Source organism: Hippopotamus amphibius, chromosome 11 (genome assembly GCF_030028045.1).
Source record: "Hippopotamus amphibius kiboko isolate mHipAmp2 chromosome 11, mHipAmp2.hap2, whole genome shotgun sequence".
In the NCBI taxonomy this organism is placed as follows: Eukaryota; Metazoa; Chordata; class Mammalia; order Artiodactyla; family Hippopotamidae; genus Hippopotamus; species Hippopotamus amphibius.
The window spans coordinates 18,949,778-18,970,445 of NC_080196.1; the positions used below are offsets into that span (position 1 = coordinate 18,949,778).

Here is a 20,668-nt window from a genome sequence, read left to right on the forward strand (position 1 = left end):
TAGGTGGATATATAAATAAACTGCGGTGCATGGAGACAATGAAATGTTACTCATCGCTCTAAAGAAATGAGCTATCAAGCCATAAAAAGACACGGAAGAATTTTAAATGCATGTTACTACATGAAAGAAGCCAATCTGAGAAGGCGACTTACTATATGCTTCCAACTATATGGCATTCTGAAAGAGGCAAAAATATGAAGACAGTAAAAAGGTCAGTTGTTACCAAAGGAGGGGGAAAAAGAGAGGGATGAATAGGCAGAGTACAGAGGATTTTTAGAGCAGTGAAAATATTCTGTATGATACTGTAATGATAGATGTCTGCCATGATACATGTGCCCACACATATAGAATGGACACCAAGAGTGAACCCTAAGGTAAACTATAGACTTTGGGTGGTTATGATGTGTCAATGTAGGTTCATCCTTGGTAAAAAAAATGAACCATTCTGGGGAGTGATGTTGATAACAGCAAGACTCTGCTTGTGGGGAGCAGGAGGCCTATGGGAAATTTCTGTATCTTTCTCTCAATTGTATTGTAAACCTAAAACTGCTCTTAAAAAAGTCTTAAAAAAAAAAAACATACATGAGCACTGGATGCCCCATTTGGCTGCTCATTCTACCTCCATAGAGCCTACAGATTCCCAGAAATCCACTCAATAATAAAATAAGCTTGCAGAGCTGGGAAACTTTCTTCTTTTTTTTTTTTATTGTGGTGAAGTATATGTAACTTACCATTTCAGCCATTTTTAAGTGTACAATTCAGTGGTATTTAGTATAATCATCTTATTGTATAACCATCACCACTGTCCATCTCCAGAAATTTCTCATTATCCCCAACTGAAAGCTTTGTACCCGTTAAACACTAACTCCCCATTTCTTCCCTCCCACCACCCCATGGCAACCACTATTCTGCTTTCTATCTCTATGAATTTGACCACTCTAGGCATCTCATCTAAGTGGAATCATATAATATTTGACCTTTTGTGAGGGGCTTCATTCAATTAACCCAATGTCCTCAAAGTTCACCCATGCTGTTGCATGCCTCAGAAGTTCATTTTCTTGAGGTTGAATTATATTTCATTGTATTACGCACCACCTTTGGTTTACTCCTTCACTGGTTGATGGACATGTGTGTCGTTCTGCCTTGTGGCTATAATGAGTAATGCTGCTACTAACACTGGAGTATGCTATAGACGGAATGTTTTCTGTTCCCTCAAAACACATATGTTGGTATGTTGAAACCTAATCCCTAACGTGATTGGTATTTGGAGGTAGGGCCTTCCAGCAGTGATTAGGTCATAAAGGCAGAGCCCTCCTGAATGGGATTAGTACTCTTATAAAAAAGACCTCACACCTTCTGCCATGTGAGGACACAGTGAAAAGATGGCGGTCTATACACTAGGAAGAGGGCCTTCACCAGACACACCAAACCTGCTGGCACCTGGATCTTGGAATTCCCAGCTTCCAGAAGTATGAGAAATAAATTGCTGTTATTTATTTATTTATTTATCTATGTATTTAGTTTTGGTTGTGCAGCATGTGAGATCTTCATTCACCAACCAGGGATCGAACTGGCACCTCTTGCATTGGAAGCATGGAGTCTTAATCACTGGATGGCCAGGGAAGTCCCTAAATTGCTGTCATTTAAAGCCAGGATTCTACTCTAAGAAGTTAGAAGAAAAAGAACAAAGTAAATCAAAAGTAAATAGAAGTAAGGTAATAGTAAAGACAAGAGCAGAAAAGACCAAATTAGAAAACAGGCAAATATACTTAAAACAGTTCTAGTTAGGGTTCCTTGAGAAGATAAACGAAAGTAACAAACCCCTTAATTACACTGGTCAAGAGGAAAAGAGACCACAGATCACCAATATTGGAAATGAAAAAGGGTTTATCACCACAGATCCTACGTACAGGAAAGGATAATGTGAAAATAGTATGAACAACTTTATGCCAAAAAATATGATGATTTAGAACGAATAGACAAATTTCTTGAAAAATATAATTTAGTAAAAAACTGACACAAGAAAAAAAGAGATAATACATCATTGTTAATCAACTACACTCCAATATAAAATAAAAAATTAAAAAAAAAGAGAAATAAAGATTAAAAAAAAAAGAAAAAAAAAAACCAGAAAATCTAAATAGCTTTACATCTGTTAAATAAACTGAATTTATTATCAAAACTTTCCCAAAAAGAAAATTCCAAGCCAAGATGGTTTTACTGGTGAATTCTATCAAATGTTCAAGGAAGGAATACCATCAGTTCGTAAATATTTCAGAAAATAAAAGAGGATGGGTCACAGCCAGACTTGTTTTATTTGGCCAGTAGAATCCTCATACCAAAACTTAACAAAGACAATGCAGAGAGAGAGACAGAGAGAGAGAAAGAAGAAGGCATAGACCAAATCTTTCATGAAGACAGACACAAAAATACTTACAAAAATATTATCGAGTTTAAAAATATATATATTATCGAGTTAAATCCCATGCTATGTAAAGAGTATCATCATCAAATAGGGCTCACCCCACGAATGCAAGGTTGATTTAACATTCAAAAATCTCACACAATACATAAAAATAACTTAACATAGATCACAGATCTAAATATGCAACCTAGAACTATAAAACGTAGAGAAAAAAACCAGGATCTTTGCAACCTTGGGATTAAACAAAGGTTACATAGATAGAACACAAACATATGAAACATAAAAGAAAACAACTGATAAATTAGACAAGCAAAATTTCAAACTTTTGCACTGTAAAAAATACCATTAAGAGAACAAACATCATATACTGGGAGGAAATATCCACAACACATATATAAAATAAAGAACTTGTTTCAGAATGTATACAAATCTTACAACTAAATAAGACAAACAATGTAATTTTTAAAATGGGAAAAAAATCTGAAAGGAGACATCACCAAAGAAGTTATATGAATGGGCAATAAGCACCTGAGATATGCTTAATATCATTATTCATCAGGAAAATGCAAATTAGAACCATAATGAGATACCACCACCCATCAAGGTAGATACAATTAAAAAGACTGATTACAGCAAGTGTTGGTGAGGATGTGGAGGCTGGAACTTTCATACACTGCAGGTGGGAATGTAAAATTTTACACCCACTTTGTGAAAGAGCTTGGTGATTTCTTAAAATGTTAAACTTAAACTCATCACATGACCTAGCTCTTCCACAGGTGGGTATTTACACCAGAAAAATGAAAATACAAGTCCATACAAAGATTTGTACACAAATGCTCATGGCAGCTTTCTCTGTAGTAGTTCAAAGCTAAAAACCCCAGTGTCCATACTAGACGAAAGGATAAACTGTGGTACATCCACACATTGGAATAGTACTCAGTGATTAAAAAGAACATACTATTGATACAGACAACAGCATGGATGAATCTCAAAACTATTTGCTGTGTGAAAGAAGCCAGGCAAAAAGGAGCACATACTGTACAATTCCATTTGTATGAAATTCTAGAAAGTGCAAGATAATTTAAAGTGGCAGAGGGGCTTCCTAGGTGGCGCAGTGGTTAAGAATCCGCCTGCCAATGTAGAGGTCACGGGTTTGATCCCAGCTCCAGGAAGATCCCACATGCCGCAGAGCAACTAAGCCCATGTGCCAAAAATAAAAAAATAAAAAAAAAAATAAAGTGGCAGAAAGCAGGTCAATGGTTGCCCAAGGACAGGTGGACGGAGAGATGGATTGCCAAGGGGCATGAGAAAACTTTTGGGGATAATGGAAATGTTTGTTATCTTTATTGTGACAATGGTCTGACAGGGGTATGCAAATGCCAAAACTCATCAAATTTTATAACTTAAATATGTGCAGTTTTTATACTTCAGTTATACCTTAAAAAGTTCTAAAAAGATAAAGAAACAGATAAATCATATAACTCTGCCTCACTTTGACACTGAAGATAGAAACTTTCTTTCACATAACACAGCAAAATAGATGCCATCCCATACTATTCTCGACAACAAAATCCAAAGGTTTCCAATAAATAGGCATTTGTAATTTATATTATTGATAAGGACATCTGCATATAAAGCGGCTGCCAACCAAAATCCCCAAGGAAACCAAATCTGCCCTGCTTCCTGATCAAAATGAAAAGAAGCACAGTGTTCTATAGGCATCAAGTTAAGGAAATAGTCAAATTATCAGTGCTGGAAAGTGAACCCACTTGCCTGAAAGTATAGTTTCCAGGAACAAGGTTAAACAGATGTAAGATGGGGGAATCAGCTGAGGTCTTCTCTTCTCGGAAGGGCCCGTTAATTTCTTCCCAGTGATAACTCACTATTTTAGTATCATCTGTACTTTCTAGAAAGATTGAAAAATAAATGAAAACTAGAATTAAATACAAGAATATTAAAACATAAATTTTGTAATTTATATTATTGGGTGTTTAAATTTGATTTTATATGAAATTATATAGATGCACAGATTTCAATGGCCATATATTATGTGTTAGAAGGAGGATTACTTTTCCTCCTGGATTTCCACCGGATTTGAGTGAGGGTGTTTTGACTCAGTTGTGAATTTAAAAAGCATAGTGACAGGCATTACTGCTTTTTATAAAGCTCACTTCAACTACAGCACACCATATCTTACTGATAATTTAAATAGGTATCTGAACTGACAGATTCATAAAGAATTAAGAGATGCTTCTATATAATTACAAAACACCTTTTACTATCCTAATCATTAAGGGTAAATCCAGAGAAAGGTAGTACCCTGCATGAAAACCTCCCACTTCTACTTTAAAAGATAGCAAACAAAATGTAGAATCACAGAAATTAAGACTGGAAGGGAGCCAGTTTCATCTAATTCATTTAAGGAAAGAAAAGTTCATGTGACAGATAAATAATCCTGAACAGTTTCCTGTAACCAAGCCGCACTGAATTAGAGGAATCAAAATGTAATGCATTGTCTCATGTATATCTTTTCATTTGAAACATGCCTTATCTTCATGTTGTTAAGGGGGCGATATAGACATTTATATCTGAATAGATGCAAATGATCGTGTCAATGTGATTTCTGTGTATTTGCAGACTTGCAAAACGGAGCAGCATTAGTGACTGACAGGTACTCTTCTCCTAGCAACTGAGGCAATTATTCTTTACTCACAGGATTTGGTATTAGCTTTGTGGTTCAATGGACATAAATGCTAATACTGGTGACACTGATGTTGCTGGACACATTTTGAATATAGTGTCAAACATAGGATATGTTTTCCATCTATCGTCACTCACCTGGACCCATGCAGTTACACTGGGGCCCTTTCCACACACACTCTAATCGAAGGAATGAACTCTGAATTAAATGAGCAAAACACTAGCCGCCCTCACTGAAGGCAACCATTCTAACATTTGATTTCCCAACTGCTTACTGCGTATACTACATCGAAAGGAGAGTCTTTCATAATTGCTTTCATTCCAGTGAAATAGCTGGGCCCTTAAAGACATTTTTCATAGATAAATGAACATAACTGAAGGGAAATTCAGGCTAAGATAGAGAAGTTGTGCTAAAGGAGCTGAAGGACTTGAAGATACGGATAGATGCTCATCTATGAGGAGTGAGCTTGTAGTCCTCAGCCTTGGCAAAGACCACGCATTAAGTCTCATAGTAAGTACGGCAGGATACCCACGGCTGCCATCGATGAGGGCCGATGTCAACGGCAGAGTGAGCTCCTGTCTCTCAGGAGAAACGACTGCTGTGGGAGGCAGGTTGACTCTTTTGGCTGTGTGACAGAAAAAAGGACATGGGCTGAGGCCCCGGTGTATATGCAATGCATATGGCATGACTCAAATAAACCATCTGATTTTCCAAAATGGTTATAAATGTCCTGTCAAGAAGAGGTTTACTTTACAGGCCACCACTATGGAGAGTACTTTTTAATGTTTAGGAAACTTCCTATACATTTTAGCAGCAAGTCTGCAGGTTTAGATTTTTGTACAAAAGCCCAGGCTCAATGAACACGTGTAATAACAACCAAGGGGCTGGTCACAGAGTCTGAGAAGCAACTGCAGAAGAGGGGCAATGGATCCAGCTCCTATGATTTTGAATCTTTAACTGGAGGCCCCCACCCCCACCCCCACATTTAGCTCTAAGAATAAACCAGGCAGAATGTGCAAAACAGGCTGAAATGTGTGTCAGCCTCTGAGGTAGAGGCTGGAGGTGGGGTTGGCATTGAGCTGGCCCACCTCCTTATGCCCAGCAGAGGGGGTGGCAGAGGTTCAAGACCAGCCCACACTCCATGCACTGAGCCAGGGCTGTGCCCACCTGGAAAAAGGGTCACTGTTTCTTTTATTTATTTATTTTTAAATTTTTTATTTTTTTAAAAGCCTTTATTGAATTTGTTAAAACACTGCTTCTGTTTTACGTTTTGGTTTTTTTGGCTGTGAGGGATGTGGGATCTTAGCTCTCCGACCAGGGATCGAACCCACACCCCTTGCATTGGAAGGCAAAGTCTTAACCACTGGACCACCAGGGAAGTCCCAAGGGCCACTGTTTCTAATTCACACAAGTGCACTGACCTATGGGCTAGTGGTGGCCTGAAAGGACCAGTGGGCTTGAAAGCCAATGGCATACATTTCCCTTGATCCCTGAGTTGCTCATTTGAACGTATCTTTTTTTAAAAAAAAGATTTTTTTTTAATGTGGACCACTTTTATTGAATTTGTTACAATATTGCTTCTTTTTTATGTTTTGGTTTTTTTGGCCACAAGGCATGTGGGATCTTAGTTGCCCGACCTGGGATCAAACCTGTACCTCCTGCATTGGAAGGCGAAGTCTTAACCACTGGACCACCAGGGAAGTCCCCATTTGAATGTATCTGAAAAGCCCCTTCACCAAACGTCAAGCTGAGTCATGGGGAACAGAGGTAGAAGAGTGAACGCAGCAAATGTCAGACAGAGGAGGCTACTGCCACCATCTAAGAACAGCAAGCAATAACCTTGCAACCTTACACAGCAGTGTCAAGTGAGTACTAAGAACTATACAGAAAGCAGAAAGAAAAAACCACATGATCTTTGCATGTTTTCTCTACAACAGTGCCTAAAACGAAAATACATATTACTATGTATTCAGGCACCAAAAACTGAGATAAACCTGTACAACAGGAGGCCATCCTCTTACACAGGCTTACCTGGCTTAACGGTGACATTTACAAATCCCTCTCCAAAGGCATTTTCACTAGAAACTGCTACTTTGAAGACATAAAGTCCTGCTGACAACTGCAAGATAAAGGAAAGTTACACCAGTGAACATGCAAACAACAGGATGGGTCCATTTCCTAGAAAATCCTTAAATATTCCAGAAGCCATTCCCCTGGAATCAGCATAGAGAAGGGGTTTGGGACCTGTGGACACACTGCCACAGGTCTGAAGCCTGTACTCTGGAACCCAGGCAGGCCTTCAGCTTAGTTACAAATGTTCTTACAGAGGCATACGTGACATGGACAAACCGAGGGCGGCAGTTCTCAAACCTGAGTGTATGGGAACCATGCATTTTTAGCAAGTAGCTCTGGTGGGTCAGCTATCAATGGTCTGGGTACCAGACTTTGAGAAACAGCACTCAGTGACACAGGGGTGATGCTAACTCATGTTGCACCAGTAGCTGTGCAGTCTCAGAAATGAAGACAACATAATCATTGAAGGGCCAAGAAGAGGGTACATTTCTTCTTGTGAGGGCTTATATCTTGGAGCAATATTTGGTAGTCAAACCATTCGTGAACCAGAATGGACTTTTTGGCAACCCTAGAAATGTACCTGACTAAGTATCAGAGATGACCAGAATGTCTCTAACACTGCAAAGGGAGCCAGAGGTGGAACACAGGCTTTAACCTCACTACAGAGACCCACACCAGCCTGGGCAACCAGCCTCTCTTCCCCGGGCTGATGTGTGAAGTAAGTCAAATAAAGAAAAGCTCCTGGAAGCCCCTTTATTTAAATCTACCTGCTTGAAACTTGATTTGTTTATATTTCTTCTTTTAATCTTAATCATAAGAGAGACTTCTGGGTTCAACAGCTAAGAAGGTGTTACCTGAATTCTAAGGTATGCTGTCAATTACAACCAGTCACCAGTTACTTACTTGAGAGACATTAAGAGTTTGCGTGTGTCTTTGTTTTATTTCACCTTGGTAGTCTTCAGGGTGGCTTATTAAACTCCATTCATAGTTGTAGGTTGTCTCTGGGAGCAAAAGAGAAATATGAGTAGTTATAAATTCTTAGAAGTCACTATAATCTGGGCAGAGGGAAGAAAATGACAGTCTTCCATTCATTAACAGAAATTAATGTAGATATACTGCACTCAACTTTCAACTACCATTCAAGTAAGGAACAATAAAGTATCTATATCTTTTTAATGTAAAATTTCTTTGTTATTATAAGAATATACAACTTACAAAAATTTAGAAAATGTAGAAAGTTTTTAAAAAATTGCCCTAACTTCACTATTAGCATTTGATGACCTTCCTTCCAGACTGCTACACCTGACTATCCATATAAATTTTAACATCGTATAATCCACTGTACTTTCCTCCTTTTAATAAAAGGCAAGGAGATTTTAATTCATTTAATCTGTCATGGGAGTTTATATAAGGACATAAGAACAGATTAAACCTCTTTATATTATGATAAAGCAGTCTCCCACCTTGGAATATTAGTGGCTAAAACAGGAGGCACTGCAGCTAAAAGAAGTAAAATACAAATGCCAAATATTATCATCTATGCTTAAATTTTGATCCATGTGTGGTAGGGAAAAGTGAATAAAGGAACTAGCGTGAATGAGAAATATTCAAACGCCTTAGTAATGAACATAGGATTTTCCTGGTGGCACAGTGGTTAAGAATCTGCCTGCCAATGCAGGGGACACAGGTTCGATCCCTGGTCCAGGAAGATCCCATATGCCATGGAGCAACTAAGTCCATGGGCCACAACCACTGAGCCTGAGTGCCACAACTACTGAAGCCCACGTGCCTAGAGCCCGTGCTCTGCAACAAGAGAAGCCACCACAGTGAGAAGCCCATGCACTGCAACAAAGAGTAGCCCCTGCTCACCACAATTAGAGAAAGCCCACACACAGCAACGAAGACCCAACACAGCCAATAATAAATAAATAAATAAATAAATTTATTTTAAAAAAAGAATGAATATACTCTAAGAAAGAATGCATTTGACAGGTCACCCGAATAGGTCAAATGTTTGCTGAACAGCAGAGTGCCGGACCGGCAGAAGAAAGAGCATTTTAAACATTTTTTGCACAGCTGGTGTGAGGATCCCAGGAACCTCAGAGCCATGTCATCACTACAATATCTGCACACAAACCTTTGTGCACATGCTGCCTCCCTCGCCTGACAGTGGAATCTCCCCAGGCTCTGTGGTTATCACAAGTCAAAAGCTAGTATGTGGAAACCTCTCCTGTTCCAAGATATCACTCTGCTTTGCATCATTAGAAATGTATGACTTTTTATCCTGACCAATAAAAGGAAATCTACTGCATTTAATTCCTATCCTCTTATTCCTTTTTTCTTTTTTATAAATTTATTTATTTATTTATTGGCTGTATTGGGTCTTCATTGCTGCACACAGGCTTTCTCTAGGTGCAGTGAGCGGGGGCTACTCTTCGTTGTGGTGTACAGGCTCCTCGTTGTGGTGGCCTCTCTTGTTGCAAAGCACGGGCTCTAGGCACATGAGCTTCAGTAGTTGCGGCACATGGGCTCAATAGCTGTGGCTCACAGGCTGTAGAGTGCAGGCTCAGTAGTTGTGGCACACGGGCTTAGTTGCTCCGCGGCGCGTGGGATCTTCCTGGGGCAGGGATCGAACCCATGTTCCCAGCATTGCAGGCGGATTCTTAACCACTGCGCCACCTAGGAAGTCCTCTTACTCCATTTTAAACTATCTCAATAAACTTTAAAGCTTATGATCATCAAAGCCTTGTCATCCACTCAAAAGTGACACTCATAACGCTGTGAAACTGAATCAAAGTTGTAAATAAACCAGTAAAGACCCCTTAAGGACACATCAACTAATAGGCCCCTGCTGGTCCCAGAGGAAAGTCAAACTCTCACCTGCAGGTGGCGCAGGCACAACAGAAGCCTTCAGTTCAACTTCATTTTCTGGTGAAGTTATTAGATTATCACCAGCAGACACCACCAGTTCTTTCACTAAGAGTTAATTAGAAATAGTACATTTCATTACATACTTTGATGATGTTATATCACTGCCCTATAATAGATTTGTTTTTAGTATCCATAAAATGAAATAATACATATTTTTGTAATAGTTCTTCATGCAATTTTATCTAAGATACTTTTTTCCCTCTGGCTAGTGACTGAACTGTGCCCTACATTATGTTGCAGGGTAGATTTCATAAATTGAAAACTGTCAACATGAGTAGGCACTGTGACGAAAATAATGCTTCAGATTGACTGAGCAAGGTGTCGGTGACAAGAGTTGCTTGAAAGAGGTAGGGTACTGCAGATCAGGTCTATTTTCTCTCTTGCTACTTGCTTTGCTTGATTCCCTGGTATGTGCGATTTTTAGTCATAAAAAGATGGAGCGTAATCATAAGTGTTTCTGTATCATCAGTCACACACCACTCAGTTCTGATAGTAACCCCATGAATTATTGCAATGGTCTTGCTCTTGGAACCTTTCCAAGAGAACAGCCAGTCAACCTCAGTATAAAAAGGCTATTTTAACTCAAGCAGCAGGCACATCCACTCTCATCAGAAGCACTTAGTCACTAAATCGGCATTCAGAATAAGGCTCGTTTCCTCGCTCAATAATCAGGATTACATTGATACATTCAATTGCCTTGACTCAACGGGACATCAGTCTCCCTTGTAAAATACAATTGAGATACGTCAAGATATCACATGGAGAAAAGCAAAGATTAAAAAAAAAAACCACAAAGCTGAGTGCTCTCTAGAAGTCCCAGCTGCTTAGAGATGTTAAAAGGACACGTGGCTCATTTAAATCCACTTCTCTCAGTCTGTACTCAGTCCCTCGAGTGCCCTCCTACACCAGCTGCACAGGCTTCGCTGCCCTTTCTGGCTCCTCTTCCCTGTCACTTTCACCAACTCTTTGCAAGAAAAATCAGCAATTGTGGACCTAGAAAGCACATGGGTCCAAACCCATCATCTTACAGATAAAGAAATTGAGCCGTGGAAAGGCAATAAGTTGCTCGAGGCTTTGGGATCTTTAGCAATAGATCCACCAATATCTAACCAATTTAAACATTTATTTCAACAGCCACTTATCTACAAGATTAAACTCTGCCAGGCACAGTTCTAAGGACTTTAAAATTATCAATTCATTTCATCCTCTAACTACTCTATGCAATAGGTGCTACTAGAACCCAAGGATGCTAATTTCCAGGCCAGTTTCCTTTTCAATATACTATACAGGCTCCTCCACCATTACCCTTCTCTCTAGTGAAACTCTGAATCAAAGTAAACAACCAAAGAAGAGACAGTAATCCTCAAAGTACGTTATCCCCAGAAAGGCTCAGGAAACATGACGAAAGTCTCTAGTAACTTCTTTAGTAGTAAATCTGATGGGAGCTTTTCAGTTCTCCTATAACACACGGTCCCTTCATCACTTCTTCCAACGTGGAACCCTCTCCTCTCTCCTTCCCTCAACCACACTCTCCTCTTTCTCTCCTACCTCTCTGCAGCTCCACGGGCTCCTTCTGCTCTCCCAGCTCCTAATACAATGACAGCTCCAAAGTTTCACCCCTCAGGCCTCTCCCCAGCTCACCCCACGGCTCTCCCTGGAGGGACTTCAACTATCACCTCTACACCAATGACACCTAGTCCTTTATCTTCAGCCCAACTACTCATCTAATTTTCAGTTCCATGTGTTCATATATCTTAGAGTCCTTTCACCTTCATCCCAACCTTCAGCCACTTATCAAATTCTAATGACTCTACCTTTCTAATATCGCTCGAATCTGGCTCCTTCCCTCCATCCCTGCAACCACTCAATATAGGATTTTAACGGATCCTCTTGCCGCCGGTTAACCCCATACCATTTTCCTGATACCAATCTGATCATTTCACTTTCCTGCTTCAAGCCATTCAGGGGTTCTCTCTACTCATCCAATAAAGCACACATTGCTTAGCACAGAACACAGGATCCTTCAAAATACTGCCCTGCTCACCACTCCAGACTCAGACCTTTAAATGAGACATTTGAATTAGTTAAATACCTATTGCCAGTGATCCAGATTGCCTCAAGCAACTGCCTTTCCAGGGCTCAATTTCTTTATCTGTAAAATGATGGGTTTGCACCCCTGTTCCTTCTAGGTCCACAACTGCTGATTTTTCCTGCAAAGAGTCAGTGAAAGTGACAGGGAAGAGGAGCCACAGAGGGCAGCGAAGCCTGTGCAGCTAGGCTAGGAAGGCACTCAAGGGACTGAGTACAGACCAAGACAGGAGGCGTGGATTTCCACTCCATGTATATGATCAGCCATACTGAACTCCTTGCAGCTCTTCCTCAAATGCCACGTGAGCTCTTGTCCCTCTGATGCCCGGCACAGGCAGTGGATGAGAGAACGGGCAGGAATTGCGGAGTGCGGCGCCCGGCGCCGTGTAAGCGCCCAGTACATGTAATTATCATTACTGTTATTGCACATGTTGCTCCCTCGACCTGAACAGCAGGCCCACCCCATTTCAGCTGGCTCATCTGTCCTAGCATTACCACCCCTGGAAAGGCCTCTGTGGCCCCTCTGAGTGGGTCAGGCGGGGTGCCCCTTCACTGCTCCCGCAGCAGCCTCTCACAGCACTTACCATGTGGTACCAAACCTCCTATTTATCTGTCAGGCTGGTCCTCTAGACTACAGAGTCACGGAGGGAAAACACAGTATCTATTCATCTTTTTATTCCCAGGGCTTAGGACCATTTCTGGCACATGATATGTGCTCAACAATGTGCCCGGAGGCAGTGAGTAAACTTTAAAAGTTATCACTACTACATCCTACAGTGTGTCTTCAGTACAATTCTTCTAGTTGTATTTTTTTAAGTTACCTGTCCTGGGAGCAGTGGGAGCAGATGCAGGTTGCTCAGATGCGGTGGACGCAGTGGGGATGGTGCTAGTGGGAAGGGTTGAAATGCTATGCTCTATGCTCCACGGGGTGACTGTGAGGACTGGGCTTTTCTCCACAGTGGCTGGGCTGAACTCCAGGCTGGTTGGAGAAGGGTTATGGGAAGGCATTAGGACCTAGGAGATCAAGTACAAGGATAAGTTGTTATGGGGGAAAAACAAAGGTTGAACTCTTCAAGCCAACGCCATATCATTGACCTTTTTCAAAAATTAGACTCAGTAGCATTTGAAATACCATGTCTAATATTGCAGACCATTGGAACTCTAGACCATCTCTGCCATCTACTGAAAATGTAAGGCAACTCTGGGTTGGACAATTATTACAGGCAAACACACACATACAGAAAACAATCAAGATAAAAAGAGAGAAAATACTTATACTAGCAATAATTGAAGACAATCAGATAATTCAATAATGAACAGGCTTCTAGAGTAAATGATCAGTTTTCATATCACTCGTATACAATTTATAATTTAAGATTATGGTTATAAGGTTATTCAACTTAAAGTTTTAAATGAAATATTATGTGCCGGGGGAAAGTCTCATAACATGGTAATAAAATGCTCTTCTGAGCTTCAACTGCTAGTGACTATATAGAGCCAGGTCACTAAAACTCAGGCTAAGAAGACAGGAGACCCAAAGGGGAAGCTGGAGTGTGAAGTCCACCGAAAGAAAAGCTGTAACTCAGAAATAGTCCATCTACTCAGTGAAAGTTAAAAAAAAAGAAAGAAAAAAAAAGAAAAGCTGTAACTCAAATTTTAACTGGAGAAAGGGGCATTGGTGTTTATTGATAACACAGCTACTCTTTTTTGCAGTTCACTTAGCCACATAAAAGAAGATAAAATGTGTTAATACTTAGTGATGGGGGAAAAGAACATGGTTAATCTTTAATACTTTATTTTTTAATTTAAAGTCTTAAGAATGTTTAAGACAATTACACGGACAGAAAAATATGAAAAGTTTGAAAAGAAAAATACATCAAAGCAGAAAAAAACTTCTGATAATCTCACCGCTTAAAAGAACGTTTAGCAAGTTATAATGGTTGAGATTATAATGTACGGTCAATTCAATATGGCTTTCTTCACTTATTCTAACCTAAGCACTGATATCTTAAATAATATTTTCATTTTTTAAAAAAATCTTCATTGGTTTATGTCCCTTTACATTCTGATTTGCCCTCTTGTACCTTGAAATACATTCAATTCTCCCATGACCTGTCCTTTCGTCACTTAATTGCCAACTGCATTCGGCTCCCCTGATCAACAGGCTCACTACAGCTTCATCAAGCCCTGGCACTTCCCAAATGAGCAGCCTCTGAGCCCCCAGCTACTCTCCCCACAGGGCAGCCTCATTCTCTGTCTCCCTGACCTTCAGCTATTAGCACTTGAAACTTCCTTCTGCTTTGGGTTTATTACTCTCTCAAAGGTTCCCACTCTTTTCATCTGTGTTTTTCATGGAGAGTTCCGTGCAGCTTCTGTTCTCTCCTTAGTATCTTGCTCCTCCTACCCAACTGATTCATGTCACTGGTGAGTTTCTAGCAAACTCAAAACCTGACGGGTCTTGAAGAAGCTGTAGGGGCTGAGAATACATCACCCCCAGATATGGCACTTTGGCATAGTGATTATTTTGAATTAAAAGTTCCTGGAAAATAGTCAGTGTAAAAGAACACTCTGACCCTCCTTTGTCGTGCTGAAAGCAAGAGAGGAATCTCCCATGTGAAAGGTACCCTTCCGCTCAAGGATTATCGACAACTTAATGCAGCTCAAACGAATTTCATTGGGACCGTAGGGGAAAATATGTATTTTAGTGGAAAATAAAACATGGTACCAGGAGGACAGAAGGTATCATTAGCAACATAGAGGGAAAATTCAGGGACTGAGAAGGCTGTAGAAACAAACCTTGTGTTAAAACAACAGGCCCAAAATAGACTCACTTATGCTAAGCCCCCAAACCAAGACTTAATTACAGTTTCAGCTCTCCCAGAAATGGAATCTTAAACCAGTCAATCAGGAATAATTTTAAGCTAATCTGCTTGATAAACCCCTATTATCCTTTAAAGGAAAGCAACTTTGCAATAACCAACCCACTTTTTTGCCTTATATAATAACTTCCTTGTTTCCACTCCCTTTTGCCTAAAAAAGTTTTTCATTTTGTACAGCTTCTTGGAGGTCCTTTCTATCTGTATATTGGATTCTGCCTGATTTGAATGCATTTTTGCTCAAGCAAAACTCTTAAAAATGTTAATATGCTTCCCTTTATTTTTTAGCAGAGAATTATCTTTAACAGATACTTTGTCACCAATTCACTAACCCAAGCCTAAACCTCTTTGGCTTGTCAGTTCTTCCCAGATTTATTGTTTCTTTGTTTAAAAGATACAAAGCTTTCCTGCTTTGGTCATTTCTCATATTTTTATGGGGCTTCCTATACATACAAAAGAAAATTTGTTTTTCTCCTGTTCATCTATCTTAAGTCAATTTAATTATTACCTCAACCAAAAAACTTGGAAGGAAAGAAGAAAATTTTTTCTGCTCCTACAAAACCTACCACCTAAGCCTCTGGCTATCCATGCGGTGTATATGGGCTGGCTCCAGAAACTTCTATAAAACCCTCACTCATCTTAGATACCAGTAGAGGCATCTTTAGGGAGAAGCACTAAATCATCATTAGGTGGCTGACTTGTGAAGACAGAAGAACCATCTGCTCTTTTAAACAGTCTGGTCATGAGAGCACAACAGAGGAAGCAGATGTTTGTCTGGAAGGTTCTGAGAGTCATCTTTCTTGCCGATACCTTAACAGGTGCCCTTAAGAGGAAACCTTCTCGTGACATCCATCCTAGTGAGGGCCTGGCTCTAAAAATGAACTATGCGCCTCCCACCCTCTCAGGCACACACCAGCCACACCCACCTCTTTTCCAGAGCTGTTGCTGGATTGCTCCTGGACCTGAAAAGTCTCTTTCTCCAGTTCCTCTCCTGAAGGTGGAGTAGCGACCGAGGGAAGCAACAACCTTCTCTCTGGAGATGGTTTTGGGGCCGGGGTCCACGCTGACTCATTCAGTTTATGGAGCTCTGGGACCTCCTGCTGCTTCTCTGCTGATGCTGCTGGGCTGTCTCCAGCAGAGGCGTTGAAACCTCCCTCGCCACCGGGCAGCAAGCCCCAATCCGTGTACTCGGCGCTCCCTCGGGGCTCCTGCTTGCTGATGGGCTGGAAGAGGTTCTGCTCCAGCTCCCTGTAGTCGTCCGAGTACTCAGACATCTCCTCCAGGCCCCGATCTTTGCCTAGGAAGGGCAAGTCCTTTCTGATACCCTCAGGTGAGTCCCCCCAGATTCCTGACGGGGAACCCCTGTTCAGCATCACCTCCCCGTAGTCCAGCAGCTGTGCGGGCCTTTGGGCAGGCCTGCGCACAAAGGTCAGGTAAGACCTGATGGAGCCCATCTTCTTGGGCTCACAGTTCTCTTTGTGTGGGCAGCTCACCAGGTAGCAACGGCCCTCGAACCACCAGGCCAGGTCGCAGCTGGACAGGTCACAGCAGGCAGATGTGCAGTCTACCAGGGGAGTGGTTTGAGGCACCGGCATGATTTTGCTAGTTTCCAAGTTGGGAGAAATGATGGCATTGGAATACGTCCTTCCCTCACTGCACTGCGTACAGGCACAACCTGCAAACATGCAATCTCCAATAAGGAAGTGAGGCATATCACTTCTGGCAAGCAAATAAACCACCAGCATTGCCTATAGAAAGTCCACTGCTATATCTTACAGCCCATCAATCAACAGCCCCATCCGTACATCTGCCCTCCCATCCTTCCACCCCTACCTATCCATCTGTAGGTTCTTCCACCTGTCCATCTAACCGTCCATCTTCTCTCTCTCTATAATGTTACTCCACTTAGTGAAGAGAGGTATTCTTTTCTACGTGTGTATTGCTTTCACACTATAATATTTTGTTCCTCACCCAAAATCCAGTTATAAAGGTTTACTTTAGGAACAATGTCATATTGTTGTTGTTAATTGAATTTTTAAACATCTCAGGTTATTCTGATGTGAGATTACTTCTGAAGACATATCAAAGGAGAGAAAAACTTGTCCTAAATATAGGTCTATAACAACTAGCTTTAAGCAGATTCTAAATAATGAACTACAAATGTTTCCAACTGGCAAACGCAGCAGGCATGAGAGCAGTGCTACGTAAGTGTGATCTCCAGACACAGTGGAGCCGGCCACAAACTCTGCGACCTGTTCACGACAGAATAAGAGAAACTGGGGCTTTTAGAAACCTCCGTAGCAATCTGTCATTCCCTGACACCCAAGGACAAAATCACTTTTTTCCTTTTCTTGTTTATTCTGTAAAACAGAGAATGCTGCCCACCGTCCAGTTCTACCAGGATGAAGTCATTACCCACTGCAGTTGCTGACAGACAGTACACCCAGAAAGGAATTCAGGATGAGCAACAGGATGAGAAACAGGATGAGGTGTGCTGTGCTTTGGAAGAACAGGCCCCTTGGATAGTCAGATGCATATCTTAGGAAGAATTTTAATGAGCCCAGATTCTTGCATCTTCCCGTACATAGAAAAGCACTGACATTGTCAGCTGAGATGTCTATTCCCTGTGACTAGCAGTAATTGCTTACCAAGATATGTGCTTGACTGCATGTATTCTCTGGCCCAAAATCATATAAATGTGGGCTTCTCCTCCTACAGCTTCAGAGCAGTTGCCTTAGAGCTACTGAGAGGCTGTTTCCTGGGCTGTAGTCCTCAGGAAGGTCCCTGAATAAAACTGAAACCCAAAACTCTTACATTGTGCAACTTTCTTTCAGTAGAACTTGTTTGTTGATATTTTACCAAAGAATCTGTCTGTGGTAGATTGGAAATAAAAACAAATTGGTCCCTCACCACATATAGTTTGAGGAGCACTGTTCTGCTGAAGAACTCAGAACAGCAAAGGATTTCTTTCCTAGTGAGGGCTCATCACTGATCATTCTGTTAATAACTGTTACATTTTTCATAATGACAGAGATTACTTCTAACTGGAGGTAAGAGAAATGACTAATACAGTATAAGAATCATCTTTTTTTTTTTTTACCTGTATATCTATCATCACTGTTATACATTTTTAAGAATCATTCAATGCCTAATATTGACTCCATAGGAAAGTCTAACTGGTCCAATTCAATAAGAATTAGACATAATAAAGATAACATCTTTCCCAATGAATAAGCTAGCAACAAACTAATTCAACTGAAATGATATTTTCTCAAACAAAATCTACTTTAAAAAAAATCACTTTAATAGTTTTAGTCTTTTATTTTCCAAAGAAAAGCTTAATCTCAGATATTGGGGGGGAGGACCTCTGCTGAACATAACAAAATAGCATTTCTAATTAAGTCAAGAGATGATGAAGGGTATAAAATAGGTAGGGAATCTCCAACTCCCAGCTCTACTCTCAGAAATATTGTCTTTATTTGTAAAGATACCACTACATCCCTTTAAATGAAGGGGCCTTTAAATGAAGATCCAAGGTAGAAATTTGTTTCAAACACAAATGGCAGGATATATTTTATTTCCCTTAAATAACTGTTGGGTCATCTCCCTTTGGGCAATATGATTCATAAGAACTATCATGTTTCATTTCTGGCTTTGGCCACCAGAAGCTTAAACGTCAACTTGTAAAACTGTGTCACAGAAACCATTATACAGGGACAAGGCTGTGATCATGGAACAAGCAAATTGTTACACGTGGGTGAGAAGCAAGGCAGGAGGCTTCAGCACAAAGCTGAAAGCAGGTTTCCATCAGGTTGAAGGTGGAGATCTCCACGTACCTCTAGGACAGATCATCATTTTGTTCTGCAAAAAATCACCTGAGTGTGCTGTTTAGATATATCGATACATACCTAAGGCAGAGATCTGAATGCTAAATAAAGAAGTTTGAGAAGCTGGGTTTCCCAACAACCAAGACATTCCTCCTTTGGGCCAAGTTGCCATAATTACTTTAGAATCTATTATACTCACTCAAGAAAGTTCTTGAAGAGACCCGGAGAACACTCACATGTTTGTCCCCTCTGCAAGTCCCCAGCCCAATCCATGAACATAGTGGGCATCCCATGATCGTGGACAAATCAATAAAATCATTGGTTAGCATCTTGTCAGAGGCAAAGAGGATAGAGAGACAAACCCTAAATAATATTCCTGGGGCTCAGTAACGCAGGAATTTTGAATTCATGAAAAACGCCTCATAAGAAAAAGACAAAAGGCAGTGAAAAAGTGGGGATTGGAGGGAGGGAGGGAGAGAGAGAGAGAGGGAGAAGACAGCTCAAGCATTAATGACAGCATTTTCCAGAGTATAGAGTACACTAAGCACGGAACAAAGGAGCATTTTGCCTTGTGTACTAAGCGGTGGTGAGTTTAATAAGATGGATGGATGGCGTGGGGTGAGTGATCTGCAGGAAATGATAGGACTTTCGTGACTGTAGTGTTTCCTGAAGTGGCCCTTGTACAGCCTAAAACTGTGCTTACAAAAATTTAGATGCTTGACTATAAAAATTTAGACTCCTGAGTCACACCCACTAGACGTTCTGATTCAGTAGGTCTGGATGGCACCCAGGAAACCACATTTTAACAAGGGTCACTCTCAGGTAAGCCTCAGCAGGGTTTTACCACACTGGGACAAACCCTGGATATAAAACCAGTTTCCGGGCCACATCTCCATGCTCTGTCTTTGGCAACTTCAAAGAGGTTTGGCTGGCCTAGCTGGGGCATGGATCATCAGAATTGATGCTTGTCAATGATTTTATGCCATGGTGTGTCCACAATAAGCAAACAGACTACATGAAAATAAAGATTTATGATTAAAAAAAAGTCTGTCATTTGCTTTCCAAAAAAGATCTACTATGTAACTCTTTTAAATAAATACAGACGTTTTCCTAGTACATATGAAATGTGATTTTATTTTCCACAAAATGGTCATGATAAAAAATTTACATGTCTGTTTCCAGAAACCACTTATGCATGAGGTCTGCCTTTTTATATGTGAAATAAGTCTACTGGAAAGCAAACACACAGCACCTTCATCTCCTCAGGTTGATCTGAGTTGCTTAAGCTAAAGAAAGGAAGTTAAGTGTGACGCTGGTGTCTCCAGGGTAACGGTTTCCTACCTGTAAAGGTCACCAGCAGCAGCAATGAAGAGAGCACACCTGCGGGGGGCGCCATTCTGCTTCACACAGCGGGTGGAGGCAGGCTTCTGAGATGGTCCTGAGGGGCCTCTGGCGCAGGCTTCCTTTGATGCTTCTTAGAAGCCAGATTTCGCCTCAAGAACTTCATAGGAAAAACAGAAAAGAGACAGGAAGGAAGAAAAGAATAGGTAAATGCGGAAACACACAAAGTTATTTCTATCACTTATTCCTGGCAATGGGAAGCCTGCCTTGTTTACACCCCAGGGCCATAGTGGGGTTCAGGACAGGACACCCCAAGATGTGCCACTCTGGCATGTGGATTATTACAAGCTGGAAACAATAAACAATCAAGGTCCAAGGGATTCAGGGAGAATCTCTGACCCTCCCC

The 20,668-nt window shown here is 40.9% G+C and overlaps 1 protein-coding gene across 3 annotated transcripts in view; it reads right to left on the minus strand.

The window, feature by feature from the left end:
* Positions 1-20,317, minus strand: part of KIAA0319 (KIAA0319 ortholog) — a 50,146-nt gene extending 29,829 nt beyond the window's left edge. For 2 of the 3 annotated variants that reach the window (XM_057699322.1, XM_057699320.1), the window contains exons 1-8: positions 20,263-20,317; positions 16,021-16,769; positions 13,040-13,232; positions 10,080-10,175; positions 8,103-8,200; positions 7,158-7,245; positions 5,659-5,751; positions 4,199-4,331 (exon numbers count right to left, since the gene is read on the minus strand). In XM_057699322.1, coding sequence (XP_057555305.1) covers positions 4,199-4,331; positions 5,659-5,751; positions 7,158-7,245; positions 8,103-8,200; positions 10,080-10,175; positions 13,040-13,232; positions 16,021-16,769; positions 20,263-20,317 — 1,505 coding nt within the window. The remainder of the gene's footprint in view (positions 1-4,198; positions 4,332-5,658; positions 5,752-7,157; positions 7,246-8,102; positions 8,201-10,079; positions 10,176-13,039; positions 13,233-16,020; positions 16,770-20,262) is intronic. The other variant, XM_057699321.1, reaches the window with a different exon arrangement.
* Between the last annotated feature and the right edge of the window lie 351 nt (positions 20,318-20,668).